This window comes from Olea europaea, unplaced genomic scaffold, assembly GCF_002742605.1.
Source record: "Olea europaea var. sylvestris unplaced genomic scaffold, O_europaea_v1 scaffold481, whole genome shotgun sequence".
Classification (NCBI taxonomy): domain Eukaryota; kingdom Viridiplantae; phylum Streptophyta; class Magnoliopsida; order Lamiales; family Oleaceae; genus Olea; species Olea europaea.
Genome location: NW_019263124.1, coordinates 99,880 through 122,390, shown reverse-complemented (window position 1 = coordinate 122,390; position 22,511 = coordinate 99,880). Strand labels below are relative to the sequence as shown.

General features: G+C 34.2%; 1 protein-coding gene across 1 annotated transcript in view; it reads right to left on the bottom strand.

Moving 5' to 3' along the window:
- Positions 1 to 8,783, bottom strand: part of LOC111388272 (serine/threonine-protein phosphatase 4 regulatory subunit 3-like) — a 29,163-nt gene extending 20,380 nt beyond the window's left edge. Inside the window, exons 1-10 of the mRNA XM_023012958.1 lie at positions 8,696 to 8,783; positions 8,436 to 8,488; positions 3,213 to 3,293; positions 2,977 to 3,076; positions 2,785 to 2,869; positions 2,632 to 2,681; positions 2,116 to 2,195; positions 1,569 to 1,628; positions 956 to 1,055; positions 789 to 866 (exon numbers count right to left, since the gene is read on the bottom strand). Coding sequence (XP_022868726.1) covers positions 789 to 866; positions 956 to 1,055; positions 1,569 to 1,628; positions 2,116 to 2,195; positions 2,632 to 2,681; positions 2,785 to 2,869; positions 2,977 to 3,076; positions 3,213 to 3,293; positions 8,436 to 8,488; positions 8,696 to 8,702 — 694 coding nt within the window. The 5' untranslated portion in view covers positions 8,703 to 8,783. The remainder of the gene's footprint in view (positions 1 to 788; positions 867 to 955; positions 1,056 to 1,568; positions 1,629 to 2,115; positions 2,196 to 2,631; positions 2,682 to 2,784; positions 2,870 to 2,976; positions 3,077 to 3,212; positions 3,294 to 8,435; positions 8,489 to 8,695) is intronic.
- Between the last annotated feature and the right edge of the window lie 13,728 nt (positions 8,784 to 22,511).

Genomic DNA, 22,511 nt, shown 5'->3' with positions numbered 1-22,511 from the left:
TGCAGCTATTTACTCCAGCTTCCTCCAATTTTGGGGGAATTTTAGAAGTGATGATGAGCTCCAGTGACTTTTCTATTATCCCCTTCTCATGCCTCTCTCGTTCCAATCCTCCCTCTTCTTTTATCATCAGATCAAGCTTCTTCATCATCCTAGACATCGCTCTTTGAAATTCAAATTTCATTCCTCCATGCTCTTCTTGCAGTACATCGATCTTAGTTTCCAAATGATTAACTCGATCTTCTAATTGCTTTTCTTCCTCAAATGAACTGTCCCAAGACCAGAATGATTGTTCTTACCATTTTGATAGAATCCCCTACTTCAACTAATCCATAACACTTGAATGGATGCTAGATGATTTGTCAAGGCCAGAGAAATAGAAATCGAATGTTGTGGTAGACACTCAAGGCCAAATTAATTGGTATTGGAATGCAGATTTGTAATTGAGAAATTAGTAACAAGATTATTGAACTGAATAACAAGGATAACAACTCCAAGCAATTCGTGAGGCTGGATCTCTCCTAATTGGCTTAACTAACTACTCAATATTTTGCATACCCCAAATGAAACATTGCCCCCCTATTTATAGGTTGTTACAATTTATGGCATTAATCCCCACACTACCCCTTCCCCCAAATGAATGTTCTTCTTAATTATTTTGGATCCTTCCAAGGTATGTAGACTTGATGGGAGTCTATCAGAGTATAGGACAAGACATGGAAGGGAAAAAAGGAGTCAAAGCACAATATGCTAGGGAAGAGAACATAAGAAAGAAAAGAAGCAGTACTTACATTCAAGACATCCGATTATATCCATGATCAATTCATCCCCAAATATTTTCTCAAAAATCTGGGGACTATTTAGTGAAACTGCAAAGAAAACACATGAAGATAATTAAGTTGATGGAATCACGAAAACATCTAAAAACATAATCCTACAGAACAGCAAGCCCACTTACTGATTCCTCTAACTAATTTGAAAATCAAGTGAAGACCATCAATATTTTCCAAATCATCACAAATTCTAAACAAGTCCACCAGCTTTCTGAAAAAATCTCGCTGCATTACCAATAAGCTTCTATTAACAGATGATTACATTAGAAAGGCACGAATATAACATATGAGAAAAAATAACAGTGCTTAGAAACAGAATGATTGTGACCTCCTTGAAAGGGAAAATAATACAAGGGAACCAATACTAAATACTTAAAAACATTAGATATCAAAGCCCAATGGATTCATTTATGCTACTAGCTTAGTTCCTTGGCTAAAACGCAGGATACAATTTATCTCACAACTCCAACCTAAATGAATTTCCTGAAGCAAGGAACTCTGCATTAAGGGCTGATGTTCTGTTATCCAACGCAAATACAAAACTATCCTAAAATGATAACTTGCATAGTTGCTCCCAAAATTGGCTACTAATAGATAAATGGAGGTGTCAATGATATACAATCATACGTATTGATACCATGGTGATACACTAAAGTGAGGCATATCCGTCAATAAACCACTTTCCGCAAATATAGAAGTCATGAATCTTCACAACCAAAAAAGATTGAGAATGCTTACATCATGTAGTATGAGTTCATTAACGCGCAATTGATCTGCAATTCCACTCTCAACTACAGTCTGCAAAAGGTGAATAGGTGAATAATCTTTATATAGGTAAAGAATGAACAAATCAAAAACTCAGCTCAACTTCATCAACAAGAAGAATACAGAGAATTACGAAGATTGTAATAAGATGCAATGAAGTGCCACAGCTACAAACAATAATAATACACTGGAAAAACATGAAAAAGTAAGAAAAAAGATATCCGGGAGGTTATCAAATTAATATTTTGGTGAAGTTCTGGTGAGCCAAAAAAGTGGGTAAAACTAGCAAAGATTGTCGTGAAATCGATTGGCGAAATGTTCAGGGTGCACGCATAATGGATCAAAGTACATCAGTCTCATGCAAAAAAATAAATAAATAAATAAAATTAAAAAATATATAATAATAATAATAATAATTAGGGAACACAACATTAAAATCACAACACGAGACTCTATTGGATGAGTATTTGCAGTGGACAGATGGAAAATAAAAGAGAGAGAGAGAAGACAAGAAAGGCACCTTAAGTATCAAAGGGAGAGTAGATAGCTCAACTGGAGGCAACTCTCTCAACCCATTATTGACATTATGGTATGTCTCATCTGAGAATATACATAATGCAACCTCAAACAACAGTTCAATTCCAGATTATACCCAACTTAACCATTTCAAATAGTTAAAAAGCAGAAACTTGTAGAGAAATTTTTAGACCTGATCAACGCTTCCATCTATCCTTAACCAAAAGAAAACTTTTAAAGAAGCATGACACACACAAAAATAAAGATAGTTGCTTCACTCCTAAACATGCACAACTAACAATAACAGCATATCTTTGCCATTGCGCTTTTAAAACATGTATCCAGTTATCATTACGTCATTCAATTTCTAAAACTAGGATAATAAGTTAATTAGTACATTTAAGTACCCAAAACCCTATCATTCCAAAACCACATGAAGGGATTTACAAAGAAAGAAATCAATGAAGATGTACTGCCCAATTTCTTCTAAAAATAATAGAGAAATACTGCAAACACTTACTACTAAGAGAGCTAAATTGTATATTCCTTTGCACGGTACATATATGGTCCCTGCATATGACAAAAGTGTACCGTGGAAAAGTGTTATTATCTAATACAGGGAAAGAAAGAGAGTTTTAATTGCATAAAGAAACGAGCTATATCTGATACTAGCCATATGTAAGAGCAACCAGTCATCTCCTGGAAGCTAAGGGCCAATTCAGTAGAGAACTTTGGATCTCTCCACGATATAATTGTGTCTGAAGATACAAGGTGCATTGCATATAAATAGTAAGCTAGGAAAAGCTAAGAAAGTGACAGTTAAAGGAAATTTCATAAGGAGAAAACAATGTATGACATAACATACCTTCTTGCTTTCGATATATATCTTGTGAGCTGATCCGGTGCAATAATAATGTTTCATTGTCTTCCTCATCAATAACAAACAATCCCAGATCTTCAGATCTCTGTCCCACAAGTCACAGTATTTCAAGTGCAGGAGATAAATATGAAATGATTTCAATTATCATATTAGAAAAGATTAGTATATAATACACAACATAAACAAGTTTAGTAAGAGAAGAATCCAAAAAGGGGTCAAACCTCCAGATAATCAACATTAACATGGCCAGTTCCTTGGTCATCCCATCTCCCATCCTCATTCAGGCGGTATACCTTAACACGCTGAAATTAACACCAAAAGAAGTGAGAACTCTGAGATTCATAAAGTCCAATCGTGATAATAATGTAAAATGGATGCAAAAGTTCTGCACAGATCTACCAGCAAATGTGGTTGACTCAGAAGTTCATCTATTATATATTTAATTTTAAAATTAAACAGTCATAGCCATCTAACAGTACTTCTATAACAAGGAATTGAACTGAGATAACGGTGTGCATCTTAATTTGTTGTATCCTGACAGGTAAATTCCTGCCTCTAGCTTGAGTTTAACATATTATTCTTTTTTATAATAAGACAATATTACACATGATAGGGCCAATGGAAGTCCACTGTTGAGAGAAAAAGCATTTCAATTAGATATATCGATACTATTAAGGACGTGTAGGAAGAAATAGTTACAAGTGTCGAGATTTAGTCGCAGTAATAGTAGAATTTCTCTATCAGTATAGTCTTTTACCAAGTTTCGGCCTCAAGTCCTTAACTTTTTGCCTTGTTCATGGACAGGTTAATATATCATATTCAAGATAATGTCCTATGATGCACAGTATTATTTAAGTGTATGAGCTTGGTTAATTAAACTAAAAAGGGTTAAGGACTTGTTCGAGCCCATTAAATTGGAAAAATGCATTTTCATGTGGTAGATTGATGGAGAATGTGTTATTAAAAAATAAGGAAAATTTTTGGATCTTGTGTAATATTATTTTACTGAAAAATGTGTGATTGAAAAGAAGTGAGAAAAAATGTATTTTGGGAAAAATAGGAATCAAACAAGGCCTAAATCATAAGATAGAACTTTGGAGCAGTACTTCAAAATATAAAATGTTTAGCTGAGTAGAACCAAGCCACGATACATGAAACGCTATTTGATTAATTGTAAGAACAAGGATAATAAAGAAGTTACTATATAGAGAATCTTGTCATCCTAAAAGGCTAAGAAGCACCGACACAACGACAAGTGTCCAACACGTATGTTAACACACGATTTTTCAAAAAAATTCAACTCGATACGTCATCTACACGTTGATTAAAATACTATTTTTAAATTAATAATCTAGAGTATTAAATTTTTTTATATTTATTTTTGTCTAGTATGATTGAAAAAAGAAAGAGATTTGGCTTCCTTCACAAGTTTGATTTTTAATTAGGCTAAAATGGTTAATTATAGTGATTTAAAAGTACCCATCTTTTCAGATTAAAATACTACCTTTTGTTTTTGAATTGAGGGTAAAATGGTAGTTCTATCGTTAAAAAAATTGAGGTAATTAATTTCTTTCATTTACAATAAAGCCAAAAATGCCTCTTCACTTATTCTTTAACAAATTAGGGCTTCTTCCATTCTTTCTTCGATTCACACCACAGCAACAGCCCTTCAATAGATAAAGTTTCAGCAGCCTGACTTCTCTCTTCCAGAACAAGTTCGCAGAGCAGCCCTCACCTTATTCAGTTCTTCATGGCCAAAAACCACCACAAGGGACTGTTGATGCTTTGTACTTCACAGCTAAAAGGTGATATCCAGGTTTGTATTAACAAAAAAGGAGAAATTGAAGGAGATTTATTGCATAGGATTAGAGCAAATTGGATGAAATGGAGATGCTAAACCAATTCTCTAGGACGAAAGATCCTTGCAAGGTTAAAAGGTGATAGTGATTAGGCCTACTATGTTCTATAGCACCGAGTATTCGGTTGTTAAATATCAAAATACTTTGCCCTTGTTTGAGCCCCATTCTTCTAAAAATTTATTTTTTCAAAACTCATTTTCAACCATACATTCTTCAATCAAATAATATTACAGGCAAACCTAAAATTTTTCCTTAATATTTAACCACACATTCTCCATCAATCTACTATTCAAAATGCATTCTTTCGAGGCTCAAAAAAGGGCTTAGAAAATGAATGTAACCTAAACGAGAAGTCTAGAATGTATGAACATACTAATATCTGCAACATTAAGTAAGGGGATAATTGCAGCAGAGGCTCCAAACCTTTAAAACATTAGTAGATTTCCCCCAAACCTTTAATTCGTTACAACCATCATCCCAAACCTTTCGAAACGTTGCGGCAGAGGCCCTTTTGAATGATTTAGATCCAAATGCCTATTAGTTGACTAAAAATTTTGAATTTGACCATATTTTTAAAAGAGTAAAATAGTGACTTTCCATTTACTACATTAAAATAAGTTAAATATTAAATTAGAAAAAGTAAAAAAAAAAAAATGTAGATCTTCAACCTCCCCCAACCCATCGCCATTGGCCACCGTCACCTATTGCCACTCTAAAATTCATCCATCTCCCTATCTCCATTGACTGTCATCAACAACCACTGCCATCGCACTTCAACTCTTTTCAATTTCACCATTTTTTTAATGCATGCTCAATAAGGACTTGCCTGAGTTTTTGCATCAATGGGTAGGTTAAATACTAGATTTCCAAGAATTGGAGTTCTGAATAGTAAGAAGCTATAACAATTTCAGCCCCCTTGGAACCATAATCCAAACTAGAATTTCTCCCCCAAGAAAGGTTAGATAGCAATCTGCTGATGTAGAAATCAATCATAGATGAAGTCAAAATCCCTACTACACTTCTCCAAAATTTTTGACCTCTTACTTTCTCCAAATATTTTTTGATCTCCAGTGGGTATTGGAGCCGTCGGTTTGTGCTGGATCCGACGATTTCCGTTGGTGCCGATGGTAAGAGATGGGTGGGGTGATTCTTAGATTGGAGGGATTTTGTGGTTGGGTGTTGGGGTCGCATAGGGTGGAGGGAGTGGAGATAAGGTAAAAGAAAATGTTTTCTTTTCTTTTAATTTTTATTTATTTTTATTCAATTATCCCTTTATTTAATTATTTTAATAGATATTTACTATTTCGCCCTTTTTTAATTAATTAAAATATGGTCAAACTAAACTTTTTGGTCAACTGACGAGGAAATGGATGAAAACCGTCCAAAAAGGCCTCCGTCGCAACATTTCGAAAGATTTGGGGTGACAGTTGCAACAAATTAAAAGTTCAAAAAAAGTTTGCTAGCGTTTTAAAGATTTGGGGCCTCTGCTGCAATTATCCCAATAAGTGCAAGGTAGCGTGACCTCTTTCAAAAATGTAAGGAGTGCAAGCGAAGACAATTTCCTTCAGCTTCTAATTGTGTTGAACTTGTGGAACAATATTGAACATTCACAAAATATCCTACGGGAAGAGTGAAATTAAACAACCCAAATCTAGGAGATAATCATAACAAGTAGGGTTGGGCAAATCTCCCGAACCCGAACCAAATCGAACCGAACCCGACGGTTCTTGTCAAATTAAATACCCGAACGGATATCTGAATTGAGAACCGACGGGTACGGTTCGGTTCTCAGTTCTAGACCAAGAACCGAAGAACAGAATAAGAGCCGAATATTTCTATTTTTTTTTTATATTGAGAAAATCAAATTATTTTAATTTTAATTTTTTCTAAACAAATTAACAAATTAACGATTTCTAAATCCAAATTTTTAGCCCAATAATTTGTTTCATTTCTAATTTTTTAATTTTGGCCCAATTACCCATTTTATTGTTTCATTTCTTAACCAAGCAAGATCAAATCCACTAAATAACCCTAAACACCAACACTAAAGTGCATAACATTGTCTCGACTCTCGCACTCACTCTCGCAGTCTCGCTAATATTCCAAAACCTATACAATCATCGGCCGACACTGTGACCTCCGATCGAAGCTGTGACCTTCGCCAACCGAAACGTAAGTAGCGATCATTTGAACAAGGTAGTTTACTAGTCTTTGACATTTCAAAACCATTGAATGTATCATTAATTGTATTTATATAATGTTGTTATAAATGTTAAAAAATTTAATTATAGTACAGAACCGAACTGAACCCGAACAGTTCCATAATTATATTTGGACCCGACGGTTCCATTTACTAGTTACCCGAAAAGTTCGGTTTCGAACCGAACCGACCCGCGCCCACCCCTAATAACAAGTTCTACTTTAAGTATAATGTAATAAAGAATTATTTTCTGGTTGAAGTGGCCAACACTGTGCAGATATCGGCAGACAGGTATACTTTCAACTTGACCAATAAGGTACATAAACATAATAAAACATAAGGAAACCAAATTCTACTTTCAATGCACCATGCAAATATTGGCGCACAGGTACAAGTTGAACTCGACTGTTAAGGTAAATAACATAGAGTAACAAATTCTACTTCAATGTTATGTAATTACAAAATATTTTTCAACTGAAGTGGCCAACACTATGCAAATATCGGCAAACGGGTACATGTTGAATTCAACCAATAGGTAAATAAACATAATAAAACAACATTCTGACGTAAGTGGCCAACACTGCAAATATCGGTGCAGAGGACATCTTGCTCAACCAATAAGGTAGATAAACTTGATAAAACAAAATTCACTTTCAAAGCCTGTTTGGGAGTGATTTTGAGAATTGATTTTTTAATCGTTAGGAGAAAAGTGGGGTCCACTTGTGAGAGAAGAAGTCAAATATAACGGCTAAAATACTGAAATAGTGAAATAACGGTCAAAAAATCAATTTTTTGGGAAGAAAAATCGCTCCCAAACAGGCCCTCAATATTTTGTAATTACATAATATTTTCTGCTTTAAGTGAAAACACCATCCACACACAGGTACACGTTGAACTCAACCCAAATTATTAGCAACAGCTTTATATGTATGGCAGCAAAAGGAGGATAGGAGAGTCGCATAACAATTTGAGAGAGTAAATATATAAACATAAATTCCATCAGCGAGAAGACCTCTTTCAGTTATCTCATTATTAAGCAAAGAAACTCAATTTCACCTATCTTTTGACCACTTGCATGCAGAAGACGGGCTTTAACAAGCTCAAATTTTACACACGAGAATACAAGTGAAGAAAACTTGTGAAACTCAAATTAATTCACGTACAATGAAAATTCGATGTCGAATCAGATCACAACATCAAGTAAAAAATGAAATCCTGAAACTCCACCATAAAATTCTAGAATCAATACATATAAAGCTTCGGCTACAAAGAAGAGAGCTGGATTTCAAATCCAAAAAAATAAAATTAATAATAAATAAATGACGGATATTGGTTCAATTGTAGGTCTAAAATACAGTTTACCAATTCTTCAAATTTTTACTCACCTGCATGGAATTGTTAGCGTTTGGTGACTTGTCTTGAGTGCCCATGAGAGAAGCTTATCCGGGGAAGTTCGTGGAATTCACGGTACGAAAAGCCCAGATTGAATTAGTTCACAGAAACTTGGAATAAAAATTAGGGTTTAGAAACAAAGCATATTTTAACGGAAAAAATAGTGAAAGTTATGGTGTGGCACAGTTCGGGTTTCAAATTCGGATCGATTGAAAAACACTAATCGCTATTAAAACTATTTGAGTGAACGAACCTTCCATCGCCCTCTGTATAATTGTCTCACTCTTTATCTTTCCCTGTGAAATATTTTTCTTCCGAGAGCCTGCCTGGCCTTTGAAAACCAGTATTTGTCAAATGATCATAATACCCTCGGTGTAAATGTAGAAATAACGAGCAGTGCCACTAACCTTGATGTCTACTTATCTAATATTCACGCGCCTTTCAATCGCGTAATAACCTGTATGTGCCTCATGACAGAATCAGCAATAAGTCTGATTGTACTTCATCATTTATAGATCACTTCAGTTTTGGTCCTCGCTCTTAGACTTCATTTGGCAATGTCCAATGTACCGACTACAATATTTACTTGCTCACTATTGACATAATTCGAACTTATTTGACAAATTTTAAATTATAATTTAAACTCGTAAAATATTATTTTTATCTACATATTTTTAATTATATTTATTTTTCATACATTTTAATGAAGACTAACTTATTTATTAATCATTTGATTTTTGGTCCTCACTTTTAGACTTCAATTGGCAATGTCCAATGTACCGACTACAATATTTACTTGATCACTATTGACATAATTTGGACTTATTTGACAAAATTTAAATTATAAATTAAGCTCGTAAGATATAATTTTTATTTACATATTTTATAATTATATTTATTATTCATACATTTTAATGGTTCCAAAACTTATAACCACTTAAAGTATTACCAAATAAATCCACAAATTTTTAATCATGTAGTAGTTTTAATTTTATAATATTGGATAGAAATTGAATGCATGCAAAGTATTTCAACTAAACCTCTATTTGGTAGGAATTAAAATCAAATTTTTAATAACTTTTGATAGAAGTTGATAAAATATATGATTGAAAATTTGTGAGATCCATAAAATGTGTGATTGAAATTTATTATTGAATTTGACTTAAATTAAAATATATATTTTAATTTCAACAAACAGTGGGCTAAATGTATGCAAAATATATTTAATTTTCAATTGAGAATAATAATATAATAATTTGACGAGAAACTAGTGAAAAATAAAACATAGGAAAAAATAATAAATATTTTATTAAATGCAATCATTGTACATTAAGAATATAAAGTAAGTTTGAGTCAAAAACACACTATTTTAAGAAGTTGAGACATAGTCTTTTGAAACTTATTTTTAAGCATTTACCTTTTTAAAATAAAGAGCATTCTTTATTTAGAGAATCTTTTAGAGATGCTCATAGAAATTTTTACACTCTAAATTTATAGATGCTATCTAAATTGCTCAATAGGTTCTTTTAACATAAAGAGTTTTCTTGGAGGTGCTCTTAGTAAAGACTAAAGAGGTGGCGTTACAAAGTTTAATTATGTAATTTTGTAAATGTATAATATTGGATAGAAATTGAAATTGGTGTTTCCTTCATTAACCGCAGTAAATTTTTTGTCTGCTTAGAATCTCAAAGAGACTTTTAAACGTAAGATTCCTCTATTTTAAAGAGTCAACATTTAAAATTATAGTCTAAGAGATTTTTCAAATTAACATTTTAAAATAAGAAGTGGATACAATTAAATGTATTCAAAGTATTTCAATTTTCGATAAAAGGAAATAACATAGTGCTTGTCTGGGTGTGTTGAAAAGCCATTTTTCGACCATTGATTCCATCAAATTAGAAGGTAACACGCCGCGCAACTTACGTTGGAAATTCATTCTCTTAGTTGAATTTACATTTTTGTCCCTCATGCTTGTGATTTCATTGTTGGTTGTCATTATACATTTGACCAATTTCATACGAATTGCAGCCTTTATTCATGGAAAGTGGGCCCATATGAGACAGAAACATGTAACGAATAAAAATTTCTATTGGAAATTCATTTTATTTGAAAAGAAGATTTTCCCATTTATCTCAACTTACAACAATCACAATCAAAATATGGCACACACATAGAAGTACACCGAAAAACAACAATTTAACGATTACAGAAAGTGTTATACACGCGCATCGCTCACTGACTTTGTGCCAACCAATAACGAAAACCATCCCACTCGTTTCGTTGCACTTCAGGTACGTTCATTTCAGCTGCGACCAGTTCGTGTTCGTCCGATAGTTCTACCTCCACTGCGTCGGGGTCTGCCTCCGCTCTTGTGAATGCTTCGTCGACAACTTTTGCCCATCGGAGGAAGTTGTGAATGCCCATGTAGCTACGACAACTGCAATCTGTACTTTAAAATTGTAGCGCGGTATACGATTCAGTATTTTTCATCGACTTTTTCAGACACCAAATACCCAGTCAATTACGTTTCTACATTACTAGTGCTTGAAGTTGTATTTCTCACACGCATTGCAAAATTTCTCCTGCAACCCGTCCAAGCATCATAAAACTGCTGGAAATGATACAATATATCGGACCCCTTATATGGAGCCATATATCCAGGTTTATGGGCAAATCCCGAGTCCACAAGATAATATTTTCCTGGAATAGGCAGGGAAAAATCAATTTTGGAACTGTGTATAGCATGCGCTAACATGTGTAAATCATGCGTTGTCCCCGTAAAACCCACGAGCACAAATGTAAAACATAGGTTGAAATCACATGCTGTAAGAACATTTTATATCGAAATTCCTTTGCGTCTAATAAAGTCCACACGTTCGTCTTGAGGCAAGACAGCTCTAACGTATTTTCTGTCAATCGTGCCAATGCAATCTTGGAATAATGAATGCTTGTTCCGATATTGTACATGATGCTTAGCACCCTAATTGTAGTTCGGATCTGGTCTTATCAGATGAGCACCGAATTCAAGAGCTGTTTGCAGCACAATCTTGAAGTAGTAGCCAATCGTTTCCAAAGAATGATTGAATAGCGTCTGAATCTGTAGTTACCCTTTTTCCATACGCTAATATGCATAGAAACATTCAAAACTTGTTCTTACATGTTTACTTGCTGGCAACTGCGCAGTTTGTATTCGTCCCACAGTATATGTGTAAAATCGTCGTAGCATGGTTGGGTACATCCTAAATTTTACGTAGCACTGTTGAGGACTACATTTCATCGCATCGAGCATGAATATATAGCCGTTTCTCGCGAACTGACTAATCCAGTATCTCTATTGACGGTAGTAGTTTGCGACATCAATTTTCAACATTCAACAGTAACGAAACCACTCAATAATGTCATCTGGTAACAGTTGCACGAATTTCGCTTCCCCAACCTCATCTCCATTATTAGAAGATGGCATAAGTACATAATTGAAATTGAAACGCACCACTGTACCTCTATCACCTTATTGGAAAATTCCCTAACTACTTTGGGATAAAACAAAGATTAAACAAGCAACCTCTACTTGTCCCCAACTTCCTTCAGGAATGCACTAGACTAGAAAATGTTCCCTTTTATAGATTTTGTCAACACTTCAATCATATTAGAGCAGAAAATGTTGTTCAAAAACGAGAAAAATGTGATGAGATTTTTCCTAACTATTAATGATAAGTCTATTGGTGCGGTTGTCAGTGCTTGACAATTTATTTTGGGAAAGGTTGAATAAGTCCAACAAACAAGGGGGTTGGGGAGCCTTGGAAAAGTACAAAGTCACACATGTAGATGTGAAAGAGGTGTAGTTGATAGTACATATATGGATACATAGTACATAACCCCAAATTATAAAGCAGTGAGGCAGAGTAAGTGTAACTGCAAAGCAGTGAGGCAGAGTACGTGTGACAATATCCCAAGCACAATTTCGAACCGACAGTTCCATCCGAGTAATATGCATAACGTGAAAATGGGATTCCCGTGAGATAAAAATAGACGCTGAATCACAATTACAGTTCATGAGCCCGCTCAGAAATAATAAATATTACATAACAGAAAGTAAAGGACATTCCACTCGATGATGACTTAAACTTGGTGTAGCGACAAAAAAAAAAAAACTTTTAAAATGCTAAAGGTTATGAAATGCCAAAAGACTTTGCATTTATTTCTCACATAAAATACATTGAAATGAAATCTAAACAATTATTCTCTTAAATGCTCAATGAAGGGCTACCAACATTTTTTTAAAGGCCAATTGGATTTTACATTTCATTTCTTCCAAGTCATTTATACCCTCAATTTATACATATACATAAAATTGTTTGCCCCTTTTTCATAGCCTAAGGCACCTTGAATCTGAAATTTTTCTAAAGAGAAGGCAAATAGTATGCTAAATTTTTACATATTGAACACAAAAGGGTATTCAAACATTAAGTATTAAGGTAGGGATGATCTCGGCACTTGTGTAAGTGGTTTAAGAATTATTTATTTTCGTTTTGAATCAAACTTATTGTTGTGTCACTCATGAAGGAGGCACCGTTTGGTGGCTCAAATGAGAGAAAGAGATTGAAGGTGACACTATTGTTGTGTTACTCATGAAAGAAGCACCCTTTGGTGGTTCAAAATAAGAGAAAGAAATTGACGGTGAGACGAATAATCAAAGTTTGCATTTCTGAAAACATATATGTATTTTATCATTTACTCTAGTGTCTTCCTACTGAGTATTGTTCGTAGTACTCACACCCACTATAATCTCATAGGTTGATTTGAGGCATGGCGGCGATTTGGCATAGTGGAAGTGTTCGGCAATCTGAAAAGCTTTCAACTTTCTAGTAAAATTTCCAATTTATGTCAACGTATTATGAATAATTAGACGATACTTTTAAAGATATTTAAACATTTGTTTCGTTCAATTTTATACGTTATTCACGTCAACCATAATTTGGAAACGTTGGTATGTCTATGACCGAAGTTTATTCACTGGTGATTATAATTTTAGATTCTATCTTCCATTTGAAAATGGTATAATTTGGGCTACGCTGCATATTTTAGAGTAAAATCAATAGTGTTTGAAAGATCTATGAGTCTTCTACTAGTAGCATTTGGAATTTCCTTAAAACATTATCTCGAGAAAAAGTTATATCCATTTTGGTAAACTGTACGTTTTAAATCCGAGTTTTCTGCTCAGCAGTTTCGAGCAATATTTTCATGCTTCAATCATTATCATCAAGCCCCCAAATTTTTATATGTGGTACATATATGAATACTTTAGTCCCTGTAAAATTTCATAAATTTTAAGAAATATTTGCTTGGCAAAATATATTTTTCTTCTGCTATTGTTCAACCCAAAATTGCTTAATCGCCTCCAAATATTTTCCAAAACCAAATTTGCCATAATTTTATAAGTTTATATGAATAACTACTTCCCATTATATTTTTATATATTTTCAAAACCCAAAAACTTTCTAATTTACAAATTACTTTAGTTAACATCAAAGGGGTCGAATCAAAAAAAGATCGATTATTTTTAACGCTTTGGGTTCCGAGAATTCGGGGTGTTACACTTGATCTTCCATTTTCCTCTATATTAAAAACAGGATCCATCCAGACAAACAACTCTCTATAAACCCCACTTAAAAATAGAATTAGCAAGAGAAAATGAAAGATGGCTATTCTATACCAGTACGCATAATATATCGATCATCATGGTATGTGAAGTTCACCTTGCATTACGTGGGATAATGATCAAGGGGATTTACAAGCACAGGACAAAGCTCAAATTCGACAACTACATTTCTTAAGACAGAGTGGAATGCGACATTTGAAACCAAAACTCTTGTCTCCAGTTAATTTAAATTAATATGGAGCTCATAAAAAATTACTGTAATATTCTTGTAGTAAGGAGCTAATACTGTATATGACATACCGTTTATCTGGTACCTTACTAACTTTATGATATGAAGCAACCCATGGAAAGACGAATACCATTTTTCTCTTATTTATGTGAATCAGTTTGGGTTCAAAAAATTTAGTTTACTAATATTATGCAAACTTAGGCATTATGTCGATTAAGACTACAAAGTAATCGAGAAAAGGATTTGGTGAGCGGAACATAAATAATGCTATATAATATTGACAATCCACACAATTTTGAATCATAAAAATGCAAGTGATGATTTCCAGCAGCTTTGTACCTGAATCTTTCGCACCTACCACTCGTTGGATGCGACAATGAACCTCTTACGGAGTTGTATTTGACGTCGATGCAGTCTAGCAACTCCTGTAAACATTTTATGCTTGAGTCGCAGAGAATCCCAATGTCTCTTCAATTGCTACTTACTTCAATTGTGATCGGAGTTGGCATTGAACAATTGGACAAGTGTGTGCCATCTATGTTTCATGAAGCACTTTCCAGTATGGTGACCATCGGTAATGACGGTCTCACAGGCTGCAATGAAGACTCAATTATCTTATGGCATCCAGTGGGCTTTCTTCCTCCCAGGCGCTTGGTGCAAGCTTGGTGGAGGGTTGAAATTAGAGGTATTTGCGAAAACCTATCTGCAACTACACATGGCAAAGAGAAGGATATGAGTTGGGGAGTAGAGATGTTGAATTCATGGCCATAGAACTCACAAAAGAAGAAGGAATGTCAGACACAAACCAAGGGGAAATATAGGTGCCGCTGCGGATGTCGTATTTTAGGTCGTTGCTATTGCTGTTGGATCGTGATGATTAAATCTCGTGGTCGGGTGAGGGAAATGGATTGCTCTATGGAAGGTAGGTAGGGAAATGATTACAGCATGGTGTGTTTGGGTGTGAAATGAGGAGGGTAAAAGTCGAAAGCCGGTGTAAATGGGTTGGATTTGTACTAATATATTTTTCAAATAATTTTTGAATATTAAATTGGTGAACAATTTCTAAACGGTCCAAAAATTAATATGTAGCATGCCTAGACATGCACATAATAATTTAGATGGAAGCTAGTGAAAATAAAAGATAGAAAAAAATAATGAATATTTTTTTTAGAATAGTAAAATTAAGTATTAAAAATATAAACACGTTGGGAAACTTAAAAAAATTTACTCTCTAAATTGTTAAATATGCTCTTTAAAAATAGAATCTCGTAAAGAAGCTCTTAGCAAAGATGTGGCATTCAATAATAATTCTCTTGTAACTTGATTTGGTTATATGTCAAACTAGTTCTTAATCCTCAAATAAATTTCATTTCCAATAAACTATTTGGTTCAATTGGGATTTTTTGTTTAATTCCAAAACACTGTGATTAACACTTAATCATTTATTAATCATAAGATGATCTTAGGATCAAAACCGTTCTCAATACTGTTATTCTTCTACTTCAGCTAATAACGGTGTTCTTAATAATTCTAAAAGGAATGTAAAGTCTAATTATTATACTCAATACATAGTCCAATAATTGAATTTCTTGTTCTTTCCAACAAACACAACTTATGCAGTATATATTCCTCCAATCGTTACTTTCGTCCCAAATTTTTCACTCTTTCAACATCTCAAATTTCATAAAGTTTATACTACAAAATGCCATGCTTTTAGAATGAGCATCAAACAATATGAGCATGAGAACAAGTAATTCCTTTGCACCTAAAAATCAAGCGTGAAACTTATGTATTAATTGATTTTTATGGTGAAGATTTTCAATATTCAAGATCCCGATTTTCTCAATAAAGAATAGAGATGGGATCAACTGACAATGCGGCCCCATAATGCTCAACTAGGAAATATCAACTATTTTAAAACTGACACAACCCCTATCCCCTGAACATAGTGCACAACCAAAATTAATAAGAAAAATGAAATGATAAACGAATAACAATTGTTTTTCATGTTGAAGCTATTTACATATTAGAAAGGCTAAGCGACATCAATAAATAGGAAATAAAAAACACACAGCTAATAAATCCTAACAAATAGCCACCATAAACAGCAGATATACCATAGGTTGGAAATAGATTTAAAAAATTCTTGTGACCAACTTTTACCAATTATTTGATTGGATCTCATTAGTCAAGTGCCGGAGTTTTGAAAGAATATTAGGAAAATAAAATTCAATGCTTTTGATTTAGGTGGCCATCAGATTGCTTCGAAAGGACTATTATGGCCAGGTAAACATATGTACCTAAGTGAAGTATTGGCAAACAAACAAAACTCTATTTACTGCGGCTTAGTTGAATGATTTTATGGATCTTTTTATATTATGGAATTGTTAGTGCAATGTGTAATCCATATAATGTTGTTATTTACTTGAACTTCATATACTTTCTTAATATCCTTTGTCATGACTATTGTAGCAGATCTGGAATCTTGAACTATGTCTTTTTATGTTGTTCATGAGGATTTTCGAATCGAAAGCATAGATATCTTAAATTTGCTACATCGGGTTTTTGGATTTGATGTCTTGTTGTTTATATGACTATTTCATGATATAAGAGAATAAACTTGTATGCTAAAGAATTATTTTCATTTTTTGTCGTTTAATGGTAAGTCGTGTTATTTTGCAATGAACATGAGTTTTTAATCATGACATATAGCATACGATAACTAATTTTAGTAACATTCAAATCTTTCCATTATTGAAGCCCTTTTTATTGGTCCCTGCTTAATTTCGGAGGATTATTTCCGTAGTATAAATTTTGTCTATCATTATGATCTATTTAAGTGCTTTTTTGAGTAATTTTTACATTTTTTTGGTTATGTCAACAACCTTGTATTTTGATGATTTTGAAGTGCATCTGAGAACAAAAAGAAGTATTTTTGGACAAGAAATATAGTTCTTGGCTCATCAATTTTGGTGTGCGTGATCACTTAGCTTCTGTCTAAGTATAACTGGTTTTGGTATGTTATTGCATTTTGCTTTGATATTGAGATAATCTGGGATGCGAATGGAAGATATAGTTGTACTTTGTGTGGTGATGCTTTGCTCAAATGTGAATAAAGCATCGTTTATCTTGATGCTGAACAAAATTGTTTTAATATATTACAAAACCAATATCATGATAAATGCAACTTACTTTTTTGGGTTTTTGATGCTGTGGTTTAACTCTTTGCTGCTCATGACAAATTGTAGAACTTATGGATTCAACAAAGACCCCGGCTATGGTTTAAAAGTAGGCAACTACAACCAGTGCATCTCGACAATGTTGGAAAAAATGAGTGGATAGAGTGACAGTCAAACGCCTAGAAAGTCTCGACCAATCTTCTATGGAAATTTGGACAGAGTGTAGGAAATGAATCGATTGTTCCACCAAATAAGAGCAGGGAATACTAAATTATCATACAATGTTACGCCAAAAGGATGCAAAGTCAAGGCAAGTGTTGAACACTTTGTCCTTAAATCGATTTTGCCCTGCAACGGTACCTACGGTTTTATGGCAATCAACTCCCAAAATACAACGACTTCTTCTTGTGTGAGTAGCACTTCAACACACAAGATCAATGGACCAGATATATGGTATACGTACTCCTTGATGCAAATGAAAGAAAAAGAATTTTATGTAAAGTTCTTGTAAATTTTGGTTGAGAGAGAAGAGAGAATGTTATGCTTATGATTACATATCATTGGTGTGAAGAAAAGGACGTTCCAAGGGTCCTATTTATAGAGGGAGAAATTTTTTGAGTAAAGAAACACAACACAAAACTCAGCAACCTTTGGCAAGGGTTGTAGCACTTGACGCCGCTAGCTTTCTACCTAAGTCTCGCTTAAGCGAAAAAAAACAGTGAGCCTGTCACTCGCTCTTCGCTAGGCTGGTGTAACCTCTTTCTTTTCAATGTCTGGATCATAATTTCTCATTCATTCATAATTGGTTTTTCCCTTTCAAATATACTACGACAATCTATTCGATAAATAGAATAAGTTAGTTTGTTTACATTAATAATTTGACCATCGGATGAAACTCGAATGTTTGATCAAAGTTGCCATCAAGTCAAATTTCAAGTTATACTTAACCAATATATTTTTTTTGTTTTACTAACCAATTCCATTAATCACCCACATGAATGAAAATTTCTCGATATGCACAACAAAATGCAAATAAAATGCAGACTTTAATAACGGAGTACATGCATTAAGTTATAGCTTCAAGATATGTAGCTTTGTCGCTTTGAACCTTCTTTAGTTGAGTACAATCGAATTACTAGGCTAATTGGTGAACACGATGTCATAAACCATTTAGCCGTTCATGTAAATCAAAACAACTGTATCAACACCATAACTCATCTTACCATTTCAGTTATCATGCTTGTGTCCATTTTGGCCTTTGATAACTCTTGGTTTCATAAGTATTAAGAGAATTAAGCCTCAAATTCTCGTAGAAGCAGCCCACTTCATACTGACATAGGTGATCTCCTACCTTTCTTCCAAAGTGTAGGAATCATTAAAAGTTTTCACTTATCCTTTATACACATTTATTATAGCACTTCAAATTTTGGGAATGGGAGTAAGTGCTTTTCTCTGAATCTTTTATGACTTAGTTGTCCCATTGAACCAAGATCTTGTGATCTCCAATCTACAAGATTGGGTTTTCGCTATAGTGATTCCATTCGATAGGTTTTAGGCTCATTCCTCTTGAAAGATGGTATACTTGTTCTCTCGTTAGTCCTTTTTTCAAATGATCCGCTAAGTTCTCTTTTGACTCAACATAATGAATTGAGATTGTACACCATTTGATATCAACTGTTTAATGGTATTATATCTCCGAAGTATATGTCGAAATTTACCATTATACATACTTTTTTGTGCCCACGCAATTGTCGATTGACTATCGCAATGTATGTTAATCACAGGTACCAATTTCTCCTAACATGAAACTTTTTCAAGGAAATTATAAAGCCTCTTTGCTTCTTCTCTGACTTTATCTAACGCAATAAACTCAGATTTTATTGTAGATCGAGTTATACAAGTTTGCTTAGATGATTTCCAGGACACTGCTCCTTCTTCAATGGTAATTATGTAATCACATGTAGACTTTGAATCCTTTGTGTTAGATATTCAATTTGTATAGTTATATCTTTCTAACACGCAGGATATCTTGAGTAGTGTAATCCTTATCCAACCGTGTGCCTTAAGTGTCTAAAAACTCAGTTTAACGCCTTCCAGTGTTCAATGTTAGGATTACTCGTAAACCTACTCAATTTGTTGATTATGTATGCTATATGTGGACTCGTGCAATTGGTAATGTGCATTAAACCGCCTATAACACGTGAATACTCCAATTGAGACACAGGATCACCAATATTTTTAGCTAAATTTCTTGTCATATGCCTTAAATTTCTTAAGTATAGTCTCAATATAGTGTAATTGAGACAATGAAAAACCATCAGGTATCTTAGAGATCTTAATACCTAGTCACATCTACAACTCCCATGTCTTTCATATCAAAATGTTTTATCAACATTTTTTTAGTTGAGGAAATGATGTTTGAGTTATTTCCCATTATTAGGATATCGTCAACATACATGCAAACAATCAGAAATTCGTTAGTTGTATTCTTAATGTAGACACGTTTGTTACATTTAGTCATTTGACAACATAGTTTTGTCAAACTTTTCATACCATTGCGTCGGTGCTTGTTTTAATCCATATAGCGACTTTACAAGCTTGCACACCTTTTTTTCATTTTTCGAAACAACAAACCCTTCACATTGTTCCATATAAATTTTTTATTCTAATTCACTATTTAAAAACGCAATTTTAACGCCCATTTGATGTATTTCAAGATTATGCAATGCTATGATTGTAATCAAGACACGTATAGACTTGATCTCTATTACTGGTGAATAGGTATTGAAGAAATCTAGACCTTCCTTTTGTCTATACCATTTGGCTACTAATCTAGCCTTGCATTTATCTATTGATTCATTCGACTTCAATTTCTTTTTGAATGTCCATGATATGATCCAGGAGTCGAGCCCGACGAAGGCAAGTGTGAGACGAGACCCGTTGATACTTGATGGCGGACCAATGACGCGATCAGGGGCAAAGCAAGTGAAACAAGCGATGGGATTGGTCGTTCAAGAAACTATTGATGGAACCATGTTCGAGACTCAAAATGGGACAAGTTTCGTGTTTCGGTCGAAGGCCGAAACAAAATGGATCAATGCGTTACAAGCAGCCGAAGACGAGAGTGTGCAATGCAACCATGCGGCCGCACAGCATGATACCGAGAATCAAATGGCCAAAATTCTATTACCATGCGGCCGCACGTGTTATAACCATGCGACCGCATGGTTCATTTCTGGACGCGATTTTCCTTTTTTCCGCGTTTTTCCTTATTTTACTAGAATTTCATTCTAAATCAAACTCCTAAAATATTGGACGAATATTTTAGGAATTTTGTTAGATTATTAGAATTATATTTCCTTTTTAACTCCTATTCGAGGAATAGTATAAATAGGAGAATATTTTTTCATTGTAAAAACCTTTGAACTTTGACTATTGCTTAATATTATAAAGAGAGAATTGTTCTTTCAATTTAGTTGTTCTTCTTGAACAGTCTTGGAACTTATCAAGATTCAACTTCTTGTGGCGTTCTATCAATCGGATTGTGGGTTCTTTCAATTGTAATTAAGGGGTTTTAGGTTCTTCGCTAATCTAGAGTTTCTTGATTCAATTCTTGGGGTTCAAGATCTAAAACCAGGTTAGTATTGGCGTTCTTGGGTTCTGCATCAATCTCGTTGTTGGTTTCGTAGTTTCCATTGCTACGGGGTTCGCATCAGTTGGTATCAGAGCTTTGGCTCCAATTTAATCAGGTTATATCCTTTGTTTTCTATTTTTTTTTCAATTTCTTGTGTTCTTGTATCCAGAAGGTTTTCTTGATCTTTGATCCAAAAATTTCATCAAAAATCTTCAAATTCCATTTTTGGGCTCAATTTTCGCCCAAATCAGTTTTCGTTTTCTTTGTTGGTTTTGTTATTGATTTCCGGATCTAAAAAAAAAATTACTTTCATCCGTACGGTACTGTTCATCCGTACAGTAAAAAAAACTTGTTGAATATTATTGATTCGTCAAATACCAACTTTTATTATTCATTATCGTTTCTAAATTACTTGGACACATTGAATCACTCCATTCCTTCAATTCAAATCAAGTTTTAAAACTTTTCTTTGAGTCTTTTGTTACAATTATTGAGTCACATCCGGTTTGGGGAATTCTACACGAATTGATTGATTGATTGAGTTCATTGATTGTTCCTAGAGGCAATTGTTGAAAGAATTGAGTAGTAAAAGGCAGAGAGGTGAGCTTAATAGAGGATAAAATCCCTTGTGTGTGTTTCCGAGTGACTTTTGGTGAGGCAGTAAAAATAAAATTTTAGTGTTAGGATGTCAGAAAGGGCAGAATCAAACTCAAGCCAACAAGGCAATAATAGCAATGCAACGGAGGATTTAGTGCAGAGGTTTGAAAGGGCGTTTGAAGATGTGAGAGATAGGTTGGAGAAGCAGGAGGCTTGGATGAATAGATTAGATACATCGGTGGCTAATCTTAGTTGGGGGCATCGAGTGGATGTATCCAATGCCAGAGGACCGGATAGATGGGAGCCTAGGAGGGAAAGACGAGAGGAGTATGCCGGTGTTGAGATGGGAAGGTTGAGGAATAGAGGCGATAGGTTCGACAGACGGGGTCGAAATGATCGCGAGGAGGAGTTGGATGGAAACTTGGGAAATATAAAAATGACAGTTCCTTCATTCAAAGGAAGGAGTGATCCCGAGGCATACCTGGAGTGGGAAAGGAAGGTGGAAATGATCTTCGAGTGTTATAACTACTCGGAGGAGAAAAAGGTGAAGTTAGCAGTTTTGGAGTTCAGTGACTATACAATTTCATGGTGGGATCAAGTGATTACTTCACAACGTAGGAGTGGGGGAAGACCAATCAGTACTTGGGAGGAATTGAAGTCATTGATGAGAAAGAGGTTTGTACCTAGCCACTATTATCGAGAGATCCATCAAAAACTACAAGGTCTATATCAAGGGTCGAAAAGTAAAGAGGAGTATCATAAGGAGATGGA